Genomic DNA, 22440 nt, shown 5'->3' with positions numbered 1-22440 from the left:
AAACAGGTGAAGTGCAAGAGATGAACAAGGAATAGTCAGGAAGTGGAGTTAGAGAGGACAGGGCTGATTTTTAGTAATAGATCTAGCTGGAAGAAATGGCAAGTTTCAACAAGAGACTTGCTGATTTACACCAGCTAAATGGACTGGATGTTTGAGCAGCAGGCAGACTGGAGTCAGAGATAACACAGAGGATGCAAACCTGGGAGCCAGGACTGGAGCCAGGCAAAAGTGTAGCAGTATTAGAAGGAAAGATGAGCACCTCTGCTTTCAGTGACCCTGACTGGAGACGGGACATCCTGGGGGAAAGGTCTGAGGGATTGCTTGAGACTGGGCAAAAGGAGAGAGGCCAGGCTAGAAAGATAAATTTCAGATGTTATTATTGATAGTAGCAATGATCGTAAAGAACTTAATACCAGATGTTTGTCTTTATTACAGAATTTCCTCTCTACAGTGGACATTATTGTCAACAGTTCCACAATACCTGCCTGGAAAGATCTGAACAATCAGCAGACAGAGAAAAGTTCTCTGTTACTGAAATCAGTGGAGAGATTTTCCCGGTCCCTCCAGCCAGCTAATAATATCATTCCTTCTATCACCAACACCAACCTTCAGCTGCAAGGTATCATTATCACAGAAAATAGCATGTTGGACTATAATAAGAACTTTACTTTCCCCAGTTCAGCAAACCTCAGCGGTAATGTGCTAATTAGAAGAAATGAAACTGAGAACTTGAAACCAAACTCGACCATCATCACCGTGGCTTTCTCAACCCTCAAAGATATTCTGCCCAAGCCCAACGAGACAGGTAAGGTTGTGAATGGTTTGGTGATGACGACAACAACAATGAACAGCACGCTCTCTCCGGACTTCCAGATCTCTCTGACATTTGCCAAAAGCAATTCTTCCCTGGAAAAGCCCCAGTGTGTCTTTTGGAACTTCTCTCTCTCTGGTAATGCAGGAGGATGGGATGACACCGGTTGTCACCTGAAGGATGAAGGAGACAATATCATTTGCACCTGCAGTCACTTGACTTCGTTCTCAATTCTGATGTCGCCCAACCTGAATCTGACCCATCCTGGAACCCCACTAGATTACATTACCTACATCGGCCTGAGCATTTCCATAGCGAGCTTGATGATCTGCATATTAATTGAATCCCTGGTATGGAAATATGTGACCAAAAACAGAACCTCCTACATGCGTCACGTCTGTATATTGAACATAGCTGTGTCTCTTCTGATTGCAGACATCTGGTTCATTGTCACTGCCTCCCTACAAGACACAAAGAAGCTAGTGAATGGGAATGTCTGCATAGCTGCCACCTTTTTCATCCACTTGTTCTACCTCAGTGTCTTTTTCTGGATGCTTGCCCTGGGCCTCATGATCTTCTATCGCCTGGTCTTCATTTTACATGACACTAGCAAGACCATCCAGAAAGCTGTAGCATTCTCTTTGGGATATGGGTCCCCTCTTATTATATCAGTCATCACCATAGCTGTCACTCAACCGCATGACGCTTACAGAAGGGAAAATGCCTGCTGGCTCAACTGGGAGAAAAGCAAAGCTCTCCTTGCCTTCGTTGTACCCGCGCTGATCATTGTGGCTGTGAATTCAATCATTGCGGTTGTAATCCTAGTCAGAATACTAAGGCCTGCCATTGGAGAGAAGCCAAGCAAGCAGGAGAGGAGCTCCTTGATTCAAGCCATCAAAAATGTTGCCACTCTGACGCCACTATTAGGCCTTACCTGGGGATTTGGACTCGCAACCCTTAGCAAAGACAGCTCAATAGTATTCCATATACTATTTACTCTCCTCAATGCTTTCCAAGTGAGTATCATGTATGCACTGCTTTATTTTTCATGACCACTTAACACAGACTCATAGAAAAAGAAGACAGGAAGGACTAAAGATGCTCATGCTCCTGAAGTTACAGGAAATAGATTGTGTTTCTTACTGACTGGTCACAGATGCAGGTGACACCCCTACTCCCAAGGTCTCTGCCAATAAGTTGTGAGGCAATTCTTTCCCCAAATTGCGCAAACAGCTGTACTTTGTGCATGGGATCAAGATTCACTATGGTGAAGGATGTATTCCCATTTATTACACAGCCTGAGATACCATCAGATTCTGTCTCCTCCAGTGTTATTTTAGCAGGTTATCACTTCCAAATAATTAGGGATTGTAGGACAGCAGTCCAGGTCTAAGGCATCAAAGACACAATAAATTGATGAGCAATACTAATAATTGCTCATCAATTTATAATAATAATAAGTGGGAAGTAAACAACTGAAATGGACCAACCCTGTTTTCTGCCAATCATGAGCTAAGATTTTTACTTGCAGAATGAGTTCTAACAGTTAATGAAGTAACCTGGCAGTATGGACTCCTGGGTTCTAGTCCTCTCTCTGCTTTTCATTCTGCCCAGGGCTTTCAGGTTCTATAGCTCCATGGCATCCCATCAGGCAGACGGCTCTAGAGCTGGAACCATATTCCCTTTCACTGAGGATGCTGAAATTTTTGGTTTCTTTGCAGATGAGAAAAACACCCAAAAAATTCTGAAATATCAAATTCTCCATAAAATGGAATTACCTTTCTCTACCCACCTCTGTTAACAAATAATAATTCACATGTGTAAACCACTCAGGTTTCCTGGGTGAAATGCTTTATAAAATTGAAAATAACTATCAGAATTATTGTGTCACTAAGGTGCAGGTCTGGGGGGAAAAGGAAACATTTGGAAAAGATATTTGAGGGGGGAGGGTCCATTTTTTTGCCTGGTATGGAAAAATTGTCAATTTTGGGGGGACAATTGAAAGGAACTGTTATATGAAACATTTCAGTGAAATAATTTGTAGAGTAATGTTAAAATAATGTTACTGCTGCCCTTCTTGCCTTCAAAATATTTTCTAATAATAACTAATAAGTATTTTACATGAACAAAATGTTTCTGTAGGCAAAAAAATGCACCTAAGTACCTAAGTGTACAGCTGCAGCTCATCCCTAATGCTAGATGTATTTGTTCTTATTATCTGAATCAAAACAATAAACTGTATACTTCTTTATTTCATCAGTATACCAAACAGTACTTTTTATAGGCTAACTAAATTATACATAATACGTTTCTCATTCTTAAAGAAGTCAATCAAGTTTAGTTTTGATAAGCAAGTAACTACTGCAGATATTTCAATTTTTCACAAAATTTCATTTCTTTTCTGAAACAAAAAGAGAAAAAAATGCTTTTTTTCCCCCCGTCTTCTAAATTGTACATGCCTAGTCACTTTGCATATTACTTTTTGATAGCAACATGTTAACCACACAGTAACAGCCTGGAAAAGAATGATAGTTAATATTGTGGAAACACTGAATAAGCACTACTGCATTATAGAACAGGGCATTTAACTGCTCGCCATTTTCTCATGCAGTACCCAGGAACAATGGGATGATTTAAAGACACAATGACATCCATAACCTGGAAATTCCTTGTCTGTGTTGGTTTGTGTCACCTCTGTGAGCTGAACTATTATTGCTATCTATATTACAGCAATGCCTAGAGACCTCAAACAAGATCAAGACCTCATTGTGCTAGGTTCTTTACAAACATATAGCAAGAAACGGTTCCTGCCCTAAAGAGCTTATGATTTAAATAGTCAAGACAGACAAATGGCGTAGGGGAATGCTCTAGTGTGGTTGAATGTGGACAAATGCATATATTGTTTATATTTAAATATCATATTTTTATAGGGATTATTCATTCTGGTGTTTGGAACTCTCCGGGACAAGAAGGTAAGAATTCAGATAATGTCTTACACCTGATACAAAGATATGCTTATTATTTGAATTGACTGCATGGATTTACTGATTTACTTTGTTTGCAAACCACAGGTATTAGAAGCCTTGCTGAACAAATATTCATTTACAAGATGGAGTATGCAGCAAACAAAGGTTAATCCTCTCTAAGAACGGATTTCATAGTTACTTTATTAATACTCTGCAGTGCCTCAGATGTATTTTTAATCAATGTTAATCATTAATCATATTTTATATTCATACTTATTTACTAGAACTACTCAAAAAAGAAAAGAGCTGGGAGAAATTAATTATTATTTTTTTTAAATCTCCCCCTTTTTTCGAAATTCAAAATATTTTGATCTATAGTTGGTCAAAAATGTAGGAGGTGGAGTTATGTAAATTTAATCAATATTTTTACTTTTAAAGATTATATTCAAAATTTCTTTGAAACTTTGAAATTTGGTTGATTTTTTTGAAATTCAAAACATTTCAACCAGCTCTACTATTGACACACACAGGACCCCAGAAACAAATGGGGTGCCTGATTCTGGGGGGAGTGCCCACTGACTACAAACAGGAAGGGATAGAAAGCCACGTGCTTCTGGGCATAAGACAGATTCAAAGGGCACGTGTTAGCGGGGCTCGCATTAGCATGCTAAAAACAGCTGTGTAGATGTTGCTTTGACAGTGCAGCTCAGGCTGGAGCTCAGGTTCTCGTGCCCACCCCTTCCAACCTCCTCCCCTTCAGGCTTGAGAGCCTTTGCTCCAGCCCAAGCTGTGAGGTCTACAGAACTATGAGAACCCCACTAGCATGAATCTGTGTGCCTGGGCTGGGAGGCTCACTCCCAGATGCAATGTAGACATGCCCTGACTATTGGGCGTCGGGAGGGACTTCCTCTGGAGGCAGGTTTATCCCATAATTTCCTACTGCAGGGTTTCCTCCACTTCTCTCTGTACCATCTGGATACTGGGCTAGACGAACCATGGGTCTGATCCAGCATGGCCATTCCTGTGGCCCTGACGTTTTTAAATGGTTAAATTCATAGAAATATGGGCCTATGAGAGACAATGGAGTTTATGCACAGAAGAATGATTTATATCTGTCGTGAAGCCACTGCTGCAATTGATACAGATTAGCACCCTTACTGGCGGGCACGTTAGAATCCCAGGATGAAATACACTTGCCGTCCCAGAGCTGATGCCGCCACATAAAGGGTTAAGGCACTTTGTCCAGACACTACAGGAAAGCTTGCACTGTGCCTTCTGTGCTGGACTTATTCCGTGGGTTGACAGAGGACTTCACCAACACACCTTCACTACAGACTCTTTGCAAACAGCGTTTGTCAGCCTCCTGTCAGACTGGGAACATTTCCATGAAAATCTGTCATTGTTCATCTGGTGCCTGCTAATCTGCAGCCTCTGGTTGGGTTGTTGTTACGACTGGGTAATAGTGTTCGATCTGAAACTCATCCAGTGAGCCACTCCAATCAGAAATGACTAGCCTAACTAAAATTATACACTCCTTACTCACTCCTTATTCAGGTAAAGCCCCCATTGGGCCAACACAAACGCCCAGCAACATCAGTGGAAGTTGCACCCTTCAAGATTTTGGCCTCTTTCAATGGGAGTTTTGCCTAGTAAGCAGAGAGTAAGCAGAGCAGATCGGGCCCTGTGTGCTCATCCTTCTTAAAAATAATTAATTCACGTTCATCTTCTTCCTTGATCACTTTATGAACTTGTGTTTCAAATCTATTAAATTGCACCCTTTTTTCCATAGTGATTCAGTCTGACAAACCTTATAAAAACACTATCACATTTAATAGGGAATGAGGACCCTGCTATAGAAAGTTTAAACCGATCTATTGCAGAGATCTCATTAAATTCTATAGGCTTTTAGAGTATTTCTATTGAACCCCTCTTTATTTCTGGAGAACCCTGTTGGTTCCAGCCCTATAGAATTCTATGGGACTTTTCCATAAAGGAAATTTCCTTCATCTCCAGCAAGATAAACTCATTCTCTCCCTGCCCCTGTGTAAAGTACCAATTGCTTTATAGGTTTCAGAGTAGCAGCCGTGTTAGTCTGTATTCGCAAAAAGAAAAGGAGTACTTGTGGCACCTTAGAGACTAACAAATTTATTTGAGCATAAGCTTTCGTAAGCTACATCATTGTTTTATAGTTTGTGTTCCACCTGCCCTCTGGTGGATGGAATCAGATTTGCTGAAATGCTTGTGTAATCTCATCTGCTGAGGACTGACCTAAAGAGGATCCGATGAAGTGAGCTGTAGCTCACGAAAGCTTATGCTCAAATAAATTGGTTAGTCTCTAAGGTGCCACAAGTACTCCTTTTCTTTTTGCGAATACAGACTAACACAGCTGCTACTCTGAAACCTAAAGAGGATGTCAGCCTTAGTGTTACTGGCCATGCTAATGGGAATTCTCCTTGAGCACAAGTGGCAGAAGCCCTGTGCTGTCTGGAGTGAAAGGTCCTGTAGTCTAACCCCATATATCATATGCGCTATTTAAGCAGAGGCTGTTTGTGGCTGTGTCTTGTACTTTATTTTAAGTTTAATCTGTCTGCTTCTCTCTTGTCCACGATCATTACCATAAATGTACATATTCCTGGCTGGAGAATATGCCAGACAAATAATAGAGTGACAGCACACACAAAAAAAATTCAATCTAAAACCACAATCCAGTCCAAACAGAGCAAGCCACAAGAAAGCACACGCAGAGAGAAGTGAAGGCTCTAATTTGTGCTGATAGGTTGAATGCTACTGGATGCCTCAATAGCGTCATTATTCCCTCTGCAATAGATTGCTTTAAAGCAGTGGTTCTCAACTTTTCCAGACTACTGTACCCATTTCAGGAGTCTGATTTGTCTTGCGTACCCCCGAGCTTCACCTCACTTAAAAACGACTTGCTTACAAAATCAAACATAAAAATACAAAAGTGTCACAGCACACTGTAACTGACAAATTGCTGACTTTCTCATTTTACCAAAATAATTGTAAAATAAATTGATTGGAATATAAATATTGTACTTACATTTCAGTGTATAACATGTAAAACAGTATAAACAAGTCAGTGTCTGTACAAAATTTTAGTTTGTACTGACTGCGCTAGTACTTTTTATGTAGCCTGGTGTCAAGCTAGGCAAGTATCTAGATGAATTGCTGTAAACCCTAGAAGACCCCTGTGAACCCACAGGGATAGTGTACCCCTGGTTGAGAACCACTGATTTAAAAAGCTCCTTTATCTAGCCTGCCCAACACCCCATTTATATGCCTCCTGTGTGCTCCACTGAACAGCATTCTGTTCACACAATCTCTTTTAAAATGTAGCTGCAGAAAATGTTCCTGACTTTTAACTAAAACCAGTTTCTATCTTACAGTCAATGTCCCTGGGTGATTCTGCCCCCGTGTTCTCCATGAGCTCTCAAGTCTCAGGAGCACTAAACAACTTATTTGGCAAAACAGGTATGTGACAATGGCTACATGATAACAAGGACAACAGACAGGATTTTTGTGTCCTTTCAAATCCTTTTCAAATAGTGTCTCTCTGTCTAAAATGGTAGTTCCATTTTCCAGTAGCTGAAGGCAGTGGAATGACTAGATTTACAGCAGTATAACTGGGAGCTAGAGCTGGCCTATTAAGTTTGTTTAAAAATTCATTAGATTAGGTTTTTCTAAAAAACTCAGTCATCTCAAGCAGTTCGTGGCCCTCAGAGACCGAGTACGGGCTCTTGAAACCAGAGTGACTGAACTCGAGAAGTTAAGGAAACAGAGAAGTACACAGAGGAGACTTTGTGGGAGACAGTAGAACAGTCCCACCCCCAGTCTGACAGTGTCTATGCTGTTAAGGAGAATGAAATTCTTATGGAAGGAGAACATCAAGCTGCAGAAGAGAGAATTGATCCTGTAGCTGGGACCATCCTTCCAGATGAAGCCACGGTATCCTCTCACATCGAGGATACCCCTTCCGGGGAGGGGACCTCCGTTATTAGGAAGAGACAGGCAATAGTAATGGGGGATTTGATTTTAGAAATATAGGTAGTTGGGTATGTGATGACTGGGAGAACCTCATGGTGAATTGCCTGCCAGGTGTGAAGGTTGCAGTCCTCTCAACACATATAGATAGACTTATGTGCAGTGCTGGGGAGGAGCCAGTGGTTGTGGAACAGGTAGGTACAAATGATATAGGGAAAGTAAGAGAAAGGTAATGGGGACAAATTTAGGCTGCTAGGTAAGAGATTAAAGTCTAGATCTTCCATGGAAACATTCTCTGAAATGCTTCCAGTTCTATGCATAAGGCCACTTAGACAGGCAGAACTGCAGGGTCTCAATTGTTTGGAGAAGGAATTTAGGTTTATTAGGAACTGGAGAACCTTTTGGGAAAGGAGGAGCCCATACAGGAATGATGGGCTCCACTCAAACCAATTGCTGGCATGTAAAATTAAAAAGGTCATAGAGAAGTTTTTACAGTAAGGCCTGAGGGAAAGCCGACAGGTGCAGAGAAGCACATGGTTCAGACAGACACATCCCTTAGGGGAGGATTTATTAAAGGGGATGCTCTATATCCTAGATAAGAGGAGAGGATAGAAGTTGATAAAATACAGGTAGAAACTGAAGAGAAACAGTCAAATGAAAAACAGTCTCATTCAATTACATCACATGAAGCCCGACAACTAACTACTGCTAAATTTTATAAGTGCTTGTGTACATATGCAAGAAGTCTAAATACTAAGATGAGTAAACTTGAGTGCCTGGTATTAAATGAGGATATTGATATAAACAGGCATCACAGAAACTTGGAGGAATGATGATAATCAATGGGATATGGTAATACCAAGGTACAAAATATTTAGGAATGACAGAGTAGGTTGCACTGCTGGGGGAGTGGCACTATATGTGAAAAAACAGAGTCAAACATAGTAAAAATTTTAAATGAACCAAACAGTACCATAGAATCTCTATGGATAGAAATTCCATGCTTGAATAATAAGAGTATAGCAGTAGGAATGTACTACCAACCACCTAACCAGGATGGTGATAGTGATTGTGAAGTGCTCAGGGAGATTAGAGAGGCTACAAAAACAGAAAACCCAATAATATTGAGGATTTCAACTATTCCCATTTGTCTGTGTGTAACCGTGCCTTAGTGGATCATAACTGAGAAAGCCAAATTCAGGGCAAACTTCTGAGGAATAGGGCAAACACAACCCAGAACTGGTGGCTATTCTTTTATAAGATATGCCAAACCAGCCACAAAATTAAACTCCTATTTCACCACACTGGCTAACAAGAAAACATAAAGGCAGTTTCCTCAGGCAGTCCAGTTCTTATATCACCACTAGAAACACTGGATTCAGAGATGAGTGGGTCTTTTCAACCAGTCTCATCAAATAATAGGTTCTTCTGATCCCAAAGGATCAGCCACACACCCAGGTCAATATATAACTTAGATTGTCCCGAAAATCACGTTTGTGCCAATCCTTTAGTATCTAAAATCTGAAGGTTTATTCATAAAAAGAAAGAAAGAAAGAAAAATGAGAGTTAAAATTGGTTAAAGGAATCAATTACATACAGTAATGGCAAAGTTCTTGGTTTAGGCTTATAAAAGTGATGGAATAAACTGCTGGCTTAAGTCAAGCCTCTGGAATACATCCACAGCTTGGATGGGTCATTCAGTCCATTGTTCAGAGTTTCAGTTTGTAGCAAAATTCCTCTAGAGGTCAGAAGCAGGATTGAAGACAAAATGGAGGTGTTTCCAGGGCCTTTTATGGCTTTTGCCCTGTGAAGGGCATCCCGTTGTTCTTACTGTGAAAAATTACAACAACAAGATGGAGTTCGGAGTCACATGGGCAAGTCACATGTTCATGCATTTCGCCTAGTCACAGCAGGAAATTCCATTACCTGTAGAAAGGCGTCTTCCATGGTCATTGTCGGTTAAAGGTTTTTGCATCTGATGAAGTGAGCTGTAGCTCACGAAAGCTTATGCTCAAATAAATTTGTTAGTCTCTAAGGTGCCACAAGTACTCCTTTGCTTTTTGCGAATACAGACTAACACTGCTGCTACTCTGAAACCTGTCAATTTGAATAGTTCCTCCAAGAATTGCTGGCTAATTACTTCATGGGTGTTACCCCAGGGGCAAATATTTGAAATCCAAGTATAGAGCCAACACTTATAACTTCACATACAAAAATGATGCATGCATACAGATAGCATAATCATAGCCAGCAAATCAGAACCTTTTCATAGTCACCTTACTTGACAAACTTTGTACAATAGTTACTGCAAATATATAACGGTGGTTGCAACAATGATCTATATGGTCATATTGTAATCAGATAATGTCACACTGTGTGTGTTACCTCAGGATGGGATGCAGAGATAAAATTTCTAGACACCGTTAATGACTGCTTCTTCTTCTAGCAGCTATTCCAGGAACACACAAGGGGAGAGGCAATTCTTGATTTAGTCCTACATGACTCACAGTATCTGATCCAAGAGGTGAATGTAGGTGAACTGTTTGGTAATATCAACCCTAATGTCATTAAATTTAACCTCCTTATAGGAGGGAAATACCAAAGAAAACCACCACAGTAGTATCTTACTTCAAAAAGGGGAATTAAACAAAAACGAGGAGGTTAGTTAAACAGATATTAAAAGGAACAGTTGCAAGAGTGAAATACCTGCAAGCTGCATGGAAACTTTTAAAAAACACCATAATAGAGACTTAAATTAAATGTATTACCCCAAATAAAAAAACAAACAGTAAGAGTACCAAAAAATGTCACCGTGGGTAAACAAGAGAGTAAAAGAGGTGGTTAGAGACAAAAAGACATCCTTTAAAAAAGTTGGAAGTCAAACCCTACTGAAGAAACTGGAAAGTAGCATAAACTCCGGCAAGTCAAGTGTAAAAATATAATTAGGTAGACCAAAAAACAATTTGAGAGCAACAAGCAAAAGACACGAACACTAACCGCAAGAATTTTTTTAAGTACATGATAACAGCCTGCCAAACGGTCAATACAGCCACTGGATAATCGAGGTGCTAAAGGAGCACTCAAGGAAGACAAGGCCATTGCAGAGAAGTTAAATGAATTCTTTGCATCGGTCTTCCCTGCAGAGGATGTGAGGGAGATTCCCACACCTAAACCATTCTTTTTAGGTGACAAATCTGAGGAACTGTGTCAGATTCAGGTGTCAATACAGGAACAAACTGATAAATTAAACAGTAATAATTCACCAGGACTAGATGGTATTCACCCAAGAGTTCTGAAGGAACTCTAATCTGAAATTGCAGAACTACTAATTGTGGTATGTAACCTATTGCTTAAATCAGCCTCTGCAACAGATGACGGTGGATAGCTAATGTGACATTGAATTTTTAAAAAAGGTGATCCTGGCAATTACAGGCCAGTAAGCCTAACTTCAGTACCAGGCAAATGGGTTGAAACTATAGTTAAGAACAGAATTATCAGACATAGATGAATACGATATGTTGGGGAAAAGTCAACACAACTTTTGTAAAGGGAATCATGCCTCACCGATCTATTACAATTTTTTTGCGGGTCAACAAAAGTGGACATGGATGATCCAGTGGACAGAGTGTTCTTGGACTTTGAGAAACCCTTTGACAAGGTCCCTCACCAAAGGCTCCTAAGCAAAGTAAGCAGTCATGGGATAAGAGGGAAGGTCCTCTCATGGATCAGTAACTGATTAAAAGACAGGAAACAAAGAGTAGGAATAAATCGTTACTTTTCACAGTGGAGATAGGTAAATAACAGGGCCCCCCAAAGATCTGTACTGGAACCAGTGCTGTTCAACATATTCATAAATGATCTGGAAAAAGGGCTAAACACTGAGGTGGCAAAGTTTGTAGATGACACAAAATCATCGACAGGATATGGGGCTAGATGGACCTTTGGTCTGACCCAGCATGGCCATTCTTATGCTCATGACATGGCACAATTAGTATAGTTCTGAGCTACACTGTACCACCTAGGAGTGAGAAGATCTGAGCTGTTGCTTGAAAGAAGCACCTGTTGGCATAGGGTAGCTGTTTTACTAAGGCTAACTTATTAATTGATACTTAGGGAGGTATCATTCTAAATTAAACTCAGAATAAATTGGTCCCTATAGCTTTGGTCTTTTTAATCCAACTATAGCTCAGAGGAGATGAGGAAAGGTTTGGGCTGAAAGCAGCAAACGAGGGATCTTAATAGATAGCAAACAATTATGCTTTAAAAGTGTTTTTTTAATCACATATTGGGGCAAAATCTAGTGCCAGAACCTACTGAAGCCAAAAAGATTGCATCAGGACAACAGAACAGAATTTGTCCGATATTTTTAAAAAGCCAGGCCGCGATTTTCCCAAATGGGTGTTTAAAGTCATACTCCCACATTCATATTCAGGCCCCTCAATAAGTAGCCTGATTGCTTTCTATGGGAGCTGCTGGGTGCTCAGCACGTTGAAAATCGAGTCACTTCTTTAGCTACCTAAGTATTCATATATTTTAAGGCCAGACGGGACAATTAGATCATCTAGACCTACCTGAATATGAGTGTACGAGTTTATCGTTGAGCACTGACTTTAGAATCCAGGCTTCAGTTGGTTTGCAGAGGCATAACGGAGAACAGAATTTACATCAGCATCTGGAACTCTGTAATGGAAGTCAGGGGTCACTGTCAAACAATCTAATCTAATGCAAGTCAACATAATCTATCTGTGTTAGCATGTGATACAAATCACAAGTCATGTTGTTTTTGTGGTCCGTGATGTAGCCACAGTCCAGACGGAATCAACCAGTTCAAGGCTATTGTGTGTTCAGCTCCAAAACATGTTTTTTTTCTTTTCAGGAAAATACAAAATTTCTTCCACAGAAACAACAGGTTCATTTAGTGAGCCCACCTCCAACACATATTCTCTGCTTCACTGATGTGTTGCAAATGTTGAACCAAAAATGTGAGAAAGGACCTGCGTCTTTTTGCAAGCCATACATCAAAAGAATGAAAAAATACTCTGAATCATAGAGAAGTGGACATCACCCAGATTGCACTGTGCCTTGGCGTGTTCTTTAACAAGCATCCCTTCTATTTAACATGTATGGAAAGTTCATGATGTGGAATGTTAAAGAGACCACTAATGCTAAAAGAAATTTAAAAATATTCCACATAGGGTCCAATCCTATGATGGGCTCCCCCTAATCTCAGTGACAGTTGAAGGCGGTCAGCATCAACGAGGAGGTGCTTGGCACTGTACAGGATTGAGCCATGAGACTACACTAAACTTCACATGGTCTTAATAGTTTCGCTTTGCCAATTTTCTGAATGATGCCAAATGCATGCATATACACATCCAAGCCCTCTCTCTCTTACTTGCTCGTGTAGGGGGCAGATGGTTTAGTAGTTTACATTTCTTGCTTGAGCTATCTAGACTTCCTGGAATGACAGGTTCAAACCCCAGATGGGTTAGCTCAGAGTGCTGACCTTCTGAGACCTGGAGTACCCTGATGATTACTACAGGGAGGTCTGCCAGATGTGACTTAACAACCTAAGTGTTTCTTGCTCTGGTTTAACACTGAAGGGCTTCTATGGGACTTTTGTAAGAACATGATGGCTTACCTTATATCCTTAGCTAAAATTCCCCCTTTCTCACTGGTATATTATGTATTAGAGATGGTTGGTTGCTGCACTCCACCCTACAGGTGGCTGCATTCCTGTGGTTTATGTATATAAGGTCCCATCATGTAAGCGCTCAGAGATCTTCCATTGACAACAATGGTAGGCCCAAACTCGGAGGGCTTGCAGGATCAGTACTACCGTCAAACACTTTGAGTGCCAGGCAGGATGAAAGGTTTGTAAATTATTATTACAGTGCTGAATTTGTAGCTTCACAATTGTTTCCAGGGCTGCAGATTTTGATGTCTTAAGCACAGGATTATGAGAGTTGCCTGCAAAACACTCATGGCCAAAGACAACATTGTTTGCAATCAAAGGAACTCTTCATGCAAAATTTGGCATAAGGTATTTCACAGATTCACCCAGTTCTGGATTAGGGGCCAGATTCACCACCATTATCAATGGGTGCAACTCCATTTGGCCTCAGTGGAATTAGGCCCACGTGTGCATGGGGCAAATTTGGTCCTGTGACTGCACTGTAGGATGAAACCTGTGTTGTGGGGAGAAAGATGTCGCTGTTACAAGGGTGTGGGATGGTAGCAGAAGGGAAATAGAGAAGTATTGGTCAAGCAAATTCTTTATACCGCCAGCAATTTATTTTTGCTTTAAAGTCTCCTCCAGTGTGAAAGTTCTTCTTTGAAATGACCTCCTTATTCTCAGAGCTTAGGATAGGTGTGAGATATTGTAAATGGGTTGTAGCTTCAATGGCTAACAGGAAATGGATCCTGCAGTAATGAGAGCACTGTGGTGTGCTTGCCGAATGACTCCGGCCTCAGAATGAGGACAAAGATCCTACTTCAGAGGAGTCCATCCCTATGCTGCTAAAGCACAAAGCATGTGCTTCATTTCAGGGGCTTTCTTCAGTCTCATTGATATCAAAGTGTTTCAGGACTTTGCTGAGCAGGGACAGATTTAAATACGTGCTTAAGTGCTTTGCTGAAAAGGGACCTAATGGGGAATACGTAACAAGCACATCCCCAGTGTTAGGGGGCTTTTTTCTTCACCCACTTACTTCCCTGGTCCTTCTCGCATGAACAGAGAGCAACAATACCCGAAGTCCAAAGGTGCAAACAATTTGATGTTTATTGGGGTGAACTTCCAGCAAGCATGATTCCAGTTTCCTTCCTTAGTGTCCCCCTTCCCAACGCAGAGCCTTACCTATGTCCCTGTTCCCATTCCCCCCCTAGCAAAACATGATTCCAATTTCCCCACCCCCATTCCCTGTTCCCATTTCCCCCCCTTACTTCCTGATTGACTGCAGACTATATAGTAAAACTTGAGTTCTGCTTAGCTATACCTTAACCAATCATTTTCCTGAAATTTAACTAACCAATCCTAACATATTGTAACATGATTAGCTAACCAATTATATCACACCACCTTAATTAGTTTACACCCAGCAAAATTAATTATACAGCAGACAGAAATAATCACAGAACCAGACAGAGACCATGCAAATAAACAACAGCAAAGTGGGAATTATAATGACAAAACAATACAGAAGTGAGGATTTCACATCCCAGCTATTGATAAGTGAGTTCTTGCCAGACAGGATGCTATCAAACTAAGTTTCCTTTTACATCTTCTAGGCTCTTCCCTTTCTCTGGAGGTGATAGGCAGTATCAGGACAGGATTGTAGTCCTAGCAGCCCAATAGCACCTGATTTCAATATGACTAGTTTGAAATGTGAGGATGTGACTGGTCGCTTCCCAGCTTAGGGCTGCCTCTGCTACTTAGCCTAAGAACAGGGCCTCAGTCTGTCACAGTAAGAGAAGGCCCTTACACCGGCAGACAGTGATTTTGATTCTTTCTTTTATACCTCTATAACTAGCTAAGTGATAAGAATACACCTACATTCTTAGAGTATAGGCCTTTACAGACAGGCCTGACTATCTATATCCTAACACCCAGCACAAGGATGTGCGATAAGACTGCAGTCAAGATTCTCAGCCCTGCCTAAGTTCCCTAAAGCTGTCTCAAACGGGCAGCTGAGCACTTCCCCTATGCAAGAGCAGTGCCAAGGTATGGCCCTAGTGAAAGCATCAACCCTGCCCTGTGGTGCTAAATTTTTGACACTGAACGGCTGTCAATAACCACATCCACCTCGTGATGTGCCCCTCGCCAGTTCCCCCGCAGCATCACTGCAAGGTGGATTGTGTAATACGGGTTTTCTGTCCACTGGGAATGGGACTTTATAGCAGATCCCGATGCCCTCATCAATCTGAGTGTGCAAGAGCAGCTGCATGTGCCTGGTTAAGCATGGGATCAAAATACTTTTTCACTGATTAATGGTCCAGGACCTTTGGGAAGGTGGAGTGGAGGGAACAATTCTGATTTGCACTACATGGCTGTGCAAGGGAGAAAGGGGTCGTGAGAACTCCCTTTGGCCTGCACATGGGCTGATTGCAGTCTGGGTCCAAATGCATAAGAGCAAGCAGTATTACACTCTCCCTCCTTTTCTGGAGCAGGTGGCCTCGAATGCTCAGAGTCTTGGTTCTACCGCTCCAACTTGCTGGCCACAGTAGCAGAGCCAGCACACGAAGGGTGGCAAAGGAGGGAATTGTGCCTCAGAGGGGTATCCTTTGTGTTCCCCAGTGCTACCTGCGTATGCCTAAAGTCCAGATTTAGCCTATATCTGTAAAATGCTTTGAGATCCTCGAAAGGCGCTGCATCACATATGACAAATGTAAGCCTTATAACTGTGATTGCTGACATTTCCCTACATAGAATTGACCTGCAGAATTAGTAATTGCTCAACAATTCTGGAGTTTATACACTGTAAAATTCACATTTCATTTCTGTGAACTACGAAAACTGTTGTGCCATGATTTTTTCATGACTCTGTCATGTGCTAGCCATCACAGCTTAGAGTAGGCTTGTTACATTGCCCCAAGGAAGATACATTTATGCAACAGCTGCATTTTAGAAAGGTAAGTTTGTCAAGAAAAATAAAACCCATGTTTAACAGTCACACAGTCTCTTAAGGATTGACATAAGCTAACGGATTATCTAAACAACATTATCTAACATCTCTCTGGATAATCCAGTCTTCTTTCCCTAGATGGGGATTCGGAATTCAAAAACGTACAATAAAGTGTATTCAAAATCTAGGGGAATTTCCCTTAACCACTTCCCATTCTATTGCTTAAAAGATTTTTCTTTGGGGCAAATTCTGATAATTTCTATGCAGCTTCTTTCAGTGTTATTTTACAACCCTTCCTTTTTAGAAGAAGTGATTGTTAATGTCTTCCATTTGTAGGATAACGTCTATAGTACTTTACAAATGAAAGCACTTTATTTTTGTACTATGATTTTCTTCCTAATACAGTAACTCCTCACTTAAAGTCGTCCCGGTTAACATTGTTTCGTTGTTATGTTGCTGATCAATTAGGGAACATGCTTGTTTAAAGTTGCACAATGCTCCCTTTTAACGTCATTTGGCAGCCGCCTGCTTTGTCCACTGCTTACAGAAAGAGCAGCCGGTTGGAGCTAGCTGGTGGGGCTTGGAACCAGGGTGGACTGGCAGCCCCCCCATCAGCTCCCCACCCAGCAGGCTATTAATTGCTGGGCAGTTCAGCTGTCCCTGCCCCCCACTGCCATGTGCTGCTCCTGCCCTCTGCTTTGAAGCTGCTCCCCGGAGCCTCCTGCTTTCTTGCAGAGTGAGGATGAAGAGGGATGCTAATGTCAGGGTGGCCCCCCTTCCCCCACTCCTGTACCCCCATCTCCTGTACCGTATCTCCCCTGGGGGGCGGGGAGGGGACACAACTCTACAGGGCTCAGGACGGAGGGTGCTTGCTGGCAGCAGCTGCTGTCTCAATTTGATAATCTACTTAAAAAGGCAATGTACTTAGATTGGGGTCAGCATACTTAAAGGGGCAATGCGCGTCTCTGTCTCTCTCTGCCATGCTGTCTCCCCTCCCTCCATTCGTGCTGCCTTAGAATCATAGAATCATAGAATATCAGGGTTGGAAGGGACCTCAGGAGGTCATCTAGTCCAACCCCGTGCTCAAAAGCAGGACCAATCCCCAATTAAATCATCCCAGCCAGGGCTTTGTCAAGCCTGACCTTAAAAACTTCTAAGGAAGGAGATTCCACCACCTCCCTAGGCAATGCATTGTAGAGTGTGAGGCTACATTAACAACATGTTCACCTTTGAGGGCTAGTTCATACCACCCTCTGACTTCACCACCTCAACCAAGCTTCACAATCATCACTGCTGTGTACAGTATTAAATTGTTTAAAACTTATACTGTTTTATAATAACTACAGTGTTAAGCGAGGCGTTACTGTTTACAGTTTATATCTCAAAAGTGTAAAAGAACGCAAAAGCATGCATGCTTACTGTGCACATCTATATCTTTCACTGTTAATTGTTAATAAAATCTGTTTGCATATAGCTCAAAGGAGACTGGCGTGTGTTGTCTTGGAATGTTCAGCATCATAAAAGTAAACTATTGTCAGGAAAGCATTGGTCCCATGTTTTTAACTCAAGGAAAGATGGGTGTTATTTAAAGATGACAGCTGTCAGGGCTACTAGGTGAACTGTGCCTTAGACCCCTTTTAGTCCCTCTTGAGTGTGCCCCATAGGTGACAGACCTGGCTCCCTGTATCTCTCTCTGGGTGGAACCATACGGTCCAATCACTCTCAGACTGGATCTCTGGGCTGCAGCCCCTCTGGTTCCCAACCCTGTTAATGAACCAGGCCCAACTCAGTTTTGGCCCCTGTAAGAGTTTCCCTTCAGGAGTCCGCAACAACATCCATTTGCAGTGACAATGAAACAGCATAATCAAACCAAAGCATTATTTATTCATTCCTCAAAGGTACAAAGCATTTAGGAAATTGGGTCAATACAAGAAAAGGCTTAGACACAGACTTCCTTTCCTAAGCTTAGCCTCTCTATCCATAGCTCAGGGAGGTCCAGTTTATTCCCGTCTCTGAGCTGGGAGAGCCAGCCTCTCCTGCTCACAACATGCTCCCCGTGTTTCAAGGAAGGTGTCAGCTTTCATTTACTGATACCTCACCTTCCTCTCCTCCTCCTCAAGGACAGCATTTTGTAGATTTAGGGTCCTTTGATCCCAAACTCAGCCTTGGAAAGCGCAGATCACACCAGCCTGGATGGAGCTGGATGGGGGATATTGCCCAGTAAACTGTTCTTCCGTTGGTTCCTCCAGGACACCCATCTGTGTCATTGTTTCCTTTTCGGTGGGCTTCTCACTCAACAGTCTCCTGTGATTTAACTCCTGGCATTCAGGCAGGTGAGTATGAAACATAACCTGAGGGGCATAGACTCCTTATCAAAAATACTACATGTAACGCCCTCATTCTCCACCACTGTGTCTAACGTTCCTGGTCCACAATACTGAAATATACAGTGCAGGGGAGTCTGGATCCAGGGTTTTGACCCAGGGCCCTTTCTAGGGGTTTGATGGAAGGCTTGAGTCCTATTCCTCATGCTGCATAGATAGGATCCTAGTAGGTAGGGATGGGAAACACACAGAGATCTTTGAATCGGTCTCTCTACGAAGACAGGCTATAAATCCAGCTCCGCAGAGTGATGTAAGCTGATGAGATAACTCAGCAGTTTGCAGCAGGGTCTACCTTAAGCCAGACAAATATAACCAAGAAACCCCTTCCAAGCCTGAGATTAATCCATACTGGGAGGACCTGTGCGTGGAGCCCTGCTGTCCCACAGCCATTTTGCCTCTCCCTCCCACAGCAGCCTGATCCTGACCAAGGGGACGGCAGCCAGAGTTAACCCTTTGTTTACTGGAGACTTTGTATCACTCCTGTACCCTCTGACAAAGGCATATTAAATTGAGACCACGTTGGAGCCTTTCCAGTGTGGGTGGTTAATGACTGATGCTAGTGTACATAACAGCAGGTGTAGCGCGTGGCTCGTAAGAACCACCCTGCCCCAGAATTGTTTGGGCTGATACCATAATGCTTGCCTGGCAGATTGGGGGAGGGGCATCTGAGTTTGCACAGAGCAGCTTCCTCTCGAGATGGGCTGTAAAGGAAGCTTTCAGCTCTGGAATAGGGTTAAAATGAGGTTGCGGGTCCTGAATCAGGGCTGCAGTTCAGATCCAACAGCACAGCTAGCTCAAAAGATTCTGCCCCCTCCAAAATAAACTGGACAATCGGATCCTTCTGAGTCTTGGAACTGAGCTGGACTCAGAACCACAGGAGAAGGAATGGATCCTGGCGCTCTAGGGCAATATTAATGCTTCATAATAAAGGGGTTTGGATGCAGGATTCTAGTGGTTTCAGGTTAGGGTGCCCAGATAGCAAGTATGAAAAATCGGGAAAGAGTGTAAGGGTAATAGGCGCCTATATAACAAAAAGCCGCAAATATTGGGACTGTCCCTATAAAATCAGGACATCTGGTCACCCTATTCCAGGTCAATTCTGACAAAAACAGAAAACTATGCAAGAGGCAGCGGTTAGGGTCTCAGCCTGTTAATATCTCTTCACTATATATTGCAGTGCAGAAATATATGGCAGTGAAAGCCAGATGGATGAGCATCTCAGGGAGCATCTGGAACAAGCGTAGGATCTCAGACACATGACCTGAATATTTCAGCTGTGGCTTTCTACTGCCACCTTGTGGGAAAATGAAAGTAGAGAACAGGGAAGACAATCAAAAATGCTGAACATTGCTTAGGTTTTGAAATGGGAGCTTAGCTCTTTTGAACACATGTCCCAATGGTGGGTGCTGAGCACTTGAAAATCTGGCCCCTGAACCGATTGATGGAACAGACTTGTGCTTCTGTGAGCCGGTAGATGCAGAAATTGCTACTGTGAGAAAACAGCAAAGGCTGTAAGTAAGGCCTGGTCTATAAAGCAAGGCCTGGTCTACAAAGCACTACAAGGTTAGGTTGATGCAAGGTACCTCACATCGACCTATTTATGTATGTGTGACCTCCCTTTGGAGCGCAGGAAGCGAAGCTCCCCAGAAGTGAGGAGGATACCAGCCCCGCCCGTGCTCCACCCCGAGGCCCCCCCTCCTGCTCGGCATCTTCCCCCGAGGCACCCTCCACCCACCACTCGCTCCTCTCCACCTCAGGGGAAGAGGCGGAGCGGCGGCAGAGGCGGGTCTCAGGGGAGGAGATGGAGCCATGGTCCAGGGGACGGGGCTATGGTCCAGGTACTGGTGCCCCCCTACTTCTAGGGAGCTTCTGGCACTCGCGTGTAAGCCTCTGTCATAAATATAAGGGGAAAGGTAAACCCCTTTGAAATTCCTCCTGGCCAGGGGAAAGCTCCTCTCACCTGTAAAGGGTTAAGAAGCTAAAGGTAACCTCGCTGGCACCTGACCAAAATGACCAATGAGGAGACAAGATACTTTCAAAAGCTGGGAGGAGGGAGAGAAACAAAGGGTCTGGGTCTGTCTGTATGCTGCTTTTGCCAGGGACAGAACAGGAATGGAGTCTTAGAACTTTTAGTAAGTAATCTAGCTAGGTATGTGTTAGATTATGATTTCTTTAAATGGCTGAGAAAAGAATTGTGCTGAATAGAATAACTATTTCTGTCTGTGTATCTTTTTTGTAACTTAAGGTTTTGCCTAGAGGGGTTCTCTATGTTTTTTTAATCCAATTACCCTGTAAGATATCTACCATCCTGGTTTTACAGGGGGGATTTCTTTATTTCTATTTACTTCTATTTTCTATTAAAAGTTTTCTTGTAAAAAACTGAATGCTTTTTCATTGTTCTCAGATCCAAGGGTCTGGGTCTGTAGTCACCTAGGCAAATTGGTGAGGCTTTTTATCCAACATTTCCCAGGAAAGGGGGGGTGCAAGTGTTGGGAGGATTGTTCATTGTTCTTGAGATCCAAGGGTCTGGGTCTGTAGTCACCTAGGCAAATTGGTGAGGCTTTTTACCAAACCTTGTCCAGGAAGTGGGGTGCAGGGTTTTGGGAAGTATTTTGGGGGGAAAGACGCGTCCAAACAGCTCTTCCCCAGTAACCAGTATTAGTTTGGTGGTGGTAGCGGCCATTCCAAGGACCACGGGTGGAATACTTTGTACCTTGGGGAAGTTTTGACCTAAGCTGGTAAAGATAAGCTTAGGAGGTTTTTCATGCAGGTCCCCACATCTGTACCCTAGAGTTCAGAGTGGGGGAGGAACCTTGACATGGTGGCATAGTGGTGGGATTAACCTGAAATCATTTTGAGATCCAGTTGAGATTTTTTGAACTAGAAATACAGATTTTAAAAAGGAATTTTTTTTTCCTGTGGCTTTGAAGCAGCTTTGAAACTGAAAGCAGCTTGGGTTTTCCCTGCTTTGTGGCCAAGCAGAGACAAAAGGGGATTATCTTTGTGAATTGCAGGTTTTCTTTGCCTGGAGGCAGGGTACTTAACTCCTGCAGGGAAATTCACAGTCTTCCAACCCAGAGTTTTTTTTTTTTCTTTTCTTCCAAAAAGTAAATAGGGGGGGTGTGCTCTACCCATTTGCCTGGAGACAAAAGTGGCAGGGTGTTTTTTTTAGGATTTTGATTTTTTTGTTTTACAAGGAGCACAGGTTTGAAAGGGAATTTTTTTTTCTTTGGGCTGGGTAAGCAGGTTTCCAAGTAGTTGGAGGTTTTTTGCTTTAATTTGGGCCCAGAGCAGAGACAAGGGAATTGTCTTTTTCTGTAGGCTGACAATCACTATCAGAGAATAGGTATTCTATTCCAGCACAGCAAAATTTTACAGCCAAGTTTTGTTTGTTTATTTCTAAACCTCGGGTGTAAAGTTAGTTAAAAACAGAGAGGTTAGAATGGCAAAATCCGCGGCTCGACTACAGCTCGAATTAGCCAAATTTCAGGCTGAGGAAAGACAAAGGGAACATGAAAGACAGATAGAACTCATGCAGCTGAAGAAGGAACAAGAAAGGGAGGCAGAACAACACCAAGCGGCTGCTCACAGGAGAGCTATGGAAGCGAGGGACAAAGAACTGGAGGAGAAGGAAAAAGAGAGGAAGTATGTGGAGGAGA

The 22440-nt window shown here is 42.5% G+C and overlaps 1 protein-coding gene across 1 annotated transcript in view; it reads left to right on the top strand.

Annotated features, from left to right (window-relative positions):
* ADGRF5 (adhesion G protein-coupled receptor F5) overlaps positions 1-12732 on the top strand; it is a 60038-nt gene extending 47306 nt beyond the window's left edge. Inside the window, exons 17-21 of the mRNA XM_077811528.1 lie at positions 436-1827; positions 3742-3783; positions 3883-3942; positions 7182-7266; positions 12653-12732. Coding sequence (XP_077667654.1) covers positions 436-1827; positions 3742-3783; positions 3883-3942; positions 7182-7266; positions 12653-12732 — 1659 coding nt within the window. The remainder of the gene's footprint in view (positions 1-435; positions 1828-3741; positions 3784-3882; positions 3943-7181; positions 7267-12652) is intronic.
* The last annotated feature ends 9708 nt before the right edge of the window (positions 12733-22440 follow it).

The sequence above is a fragment of the Eretmochelys imbricata genome, chromosome 3, assembly GCF_965152235.1.
Source record: "Eretmochelys imbricata isolate rEreImb1 chromosome 3, rEreImb1.hap1, whole genome shotgun sequence".
NCBI lineage: Eukaryota > Metazoa > Chordata > Testudines > Cheloniidae > Eretmochelys > Eretmochelys imbricata.
The sequence above is the reverse complement of the archived record's forward strand: the minus strand, read 5'-3'. Positions and strand labels throughout refer to the sequence as shown.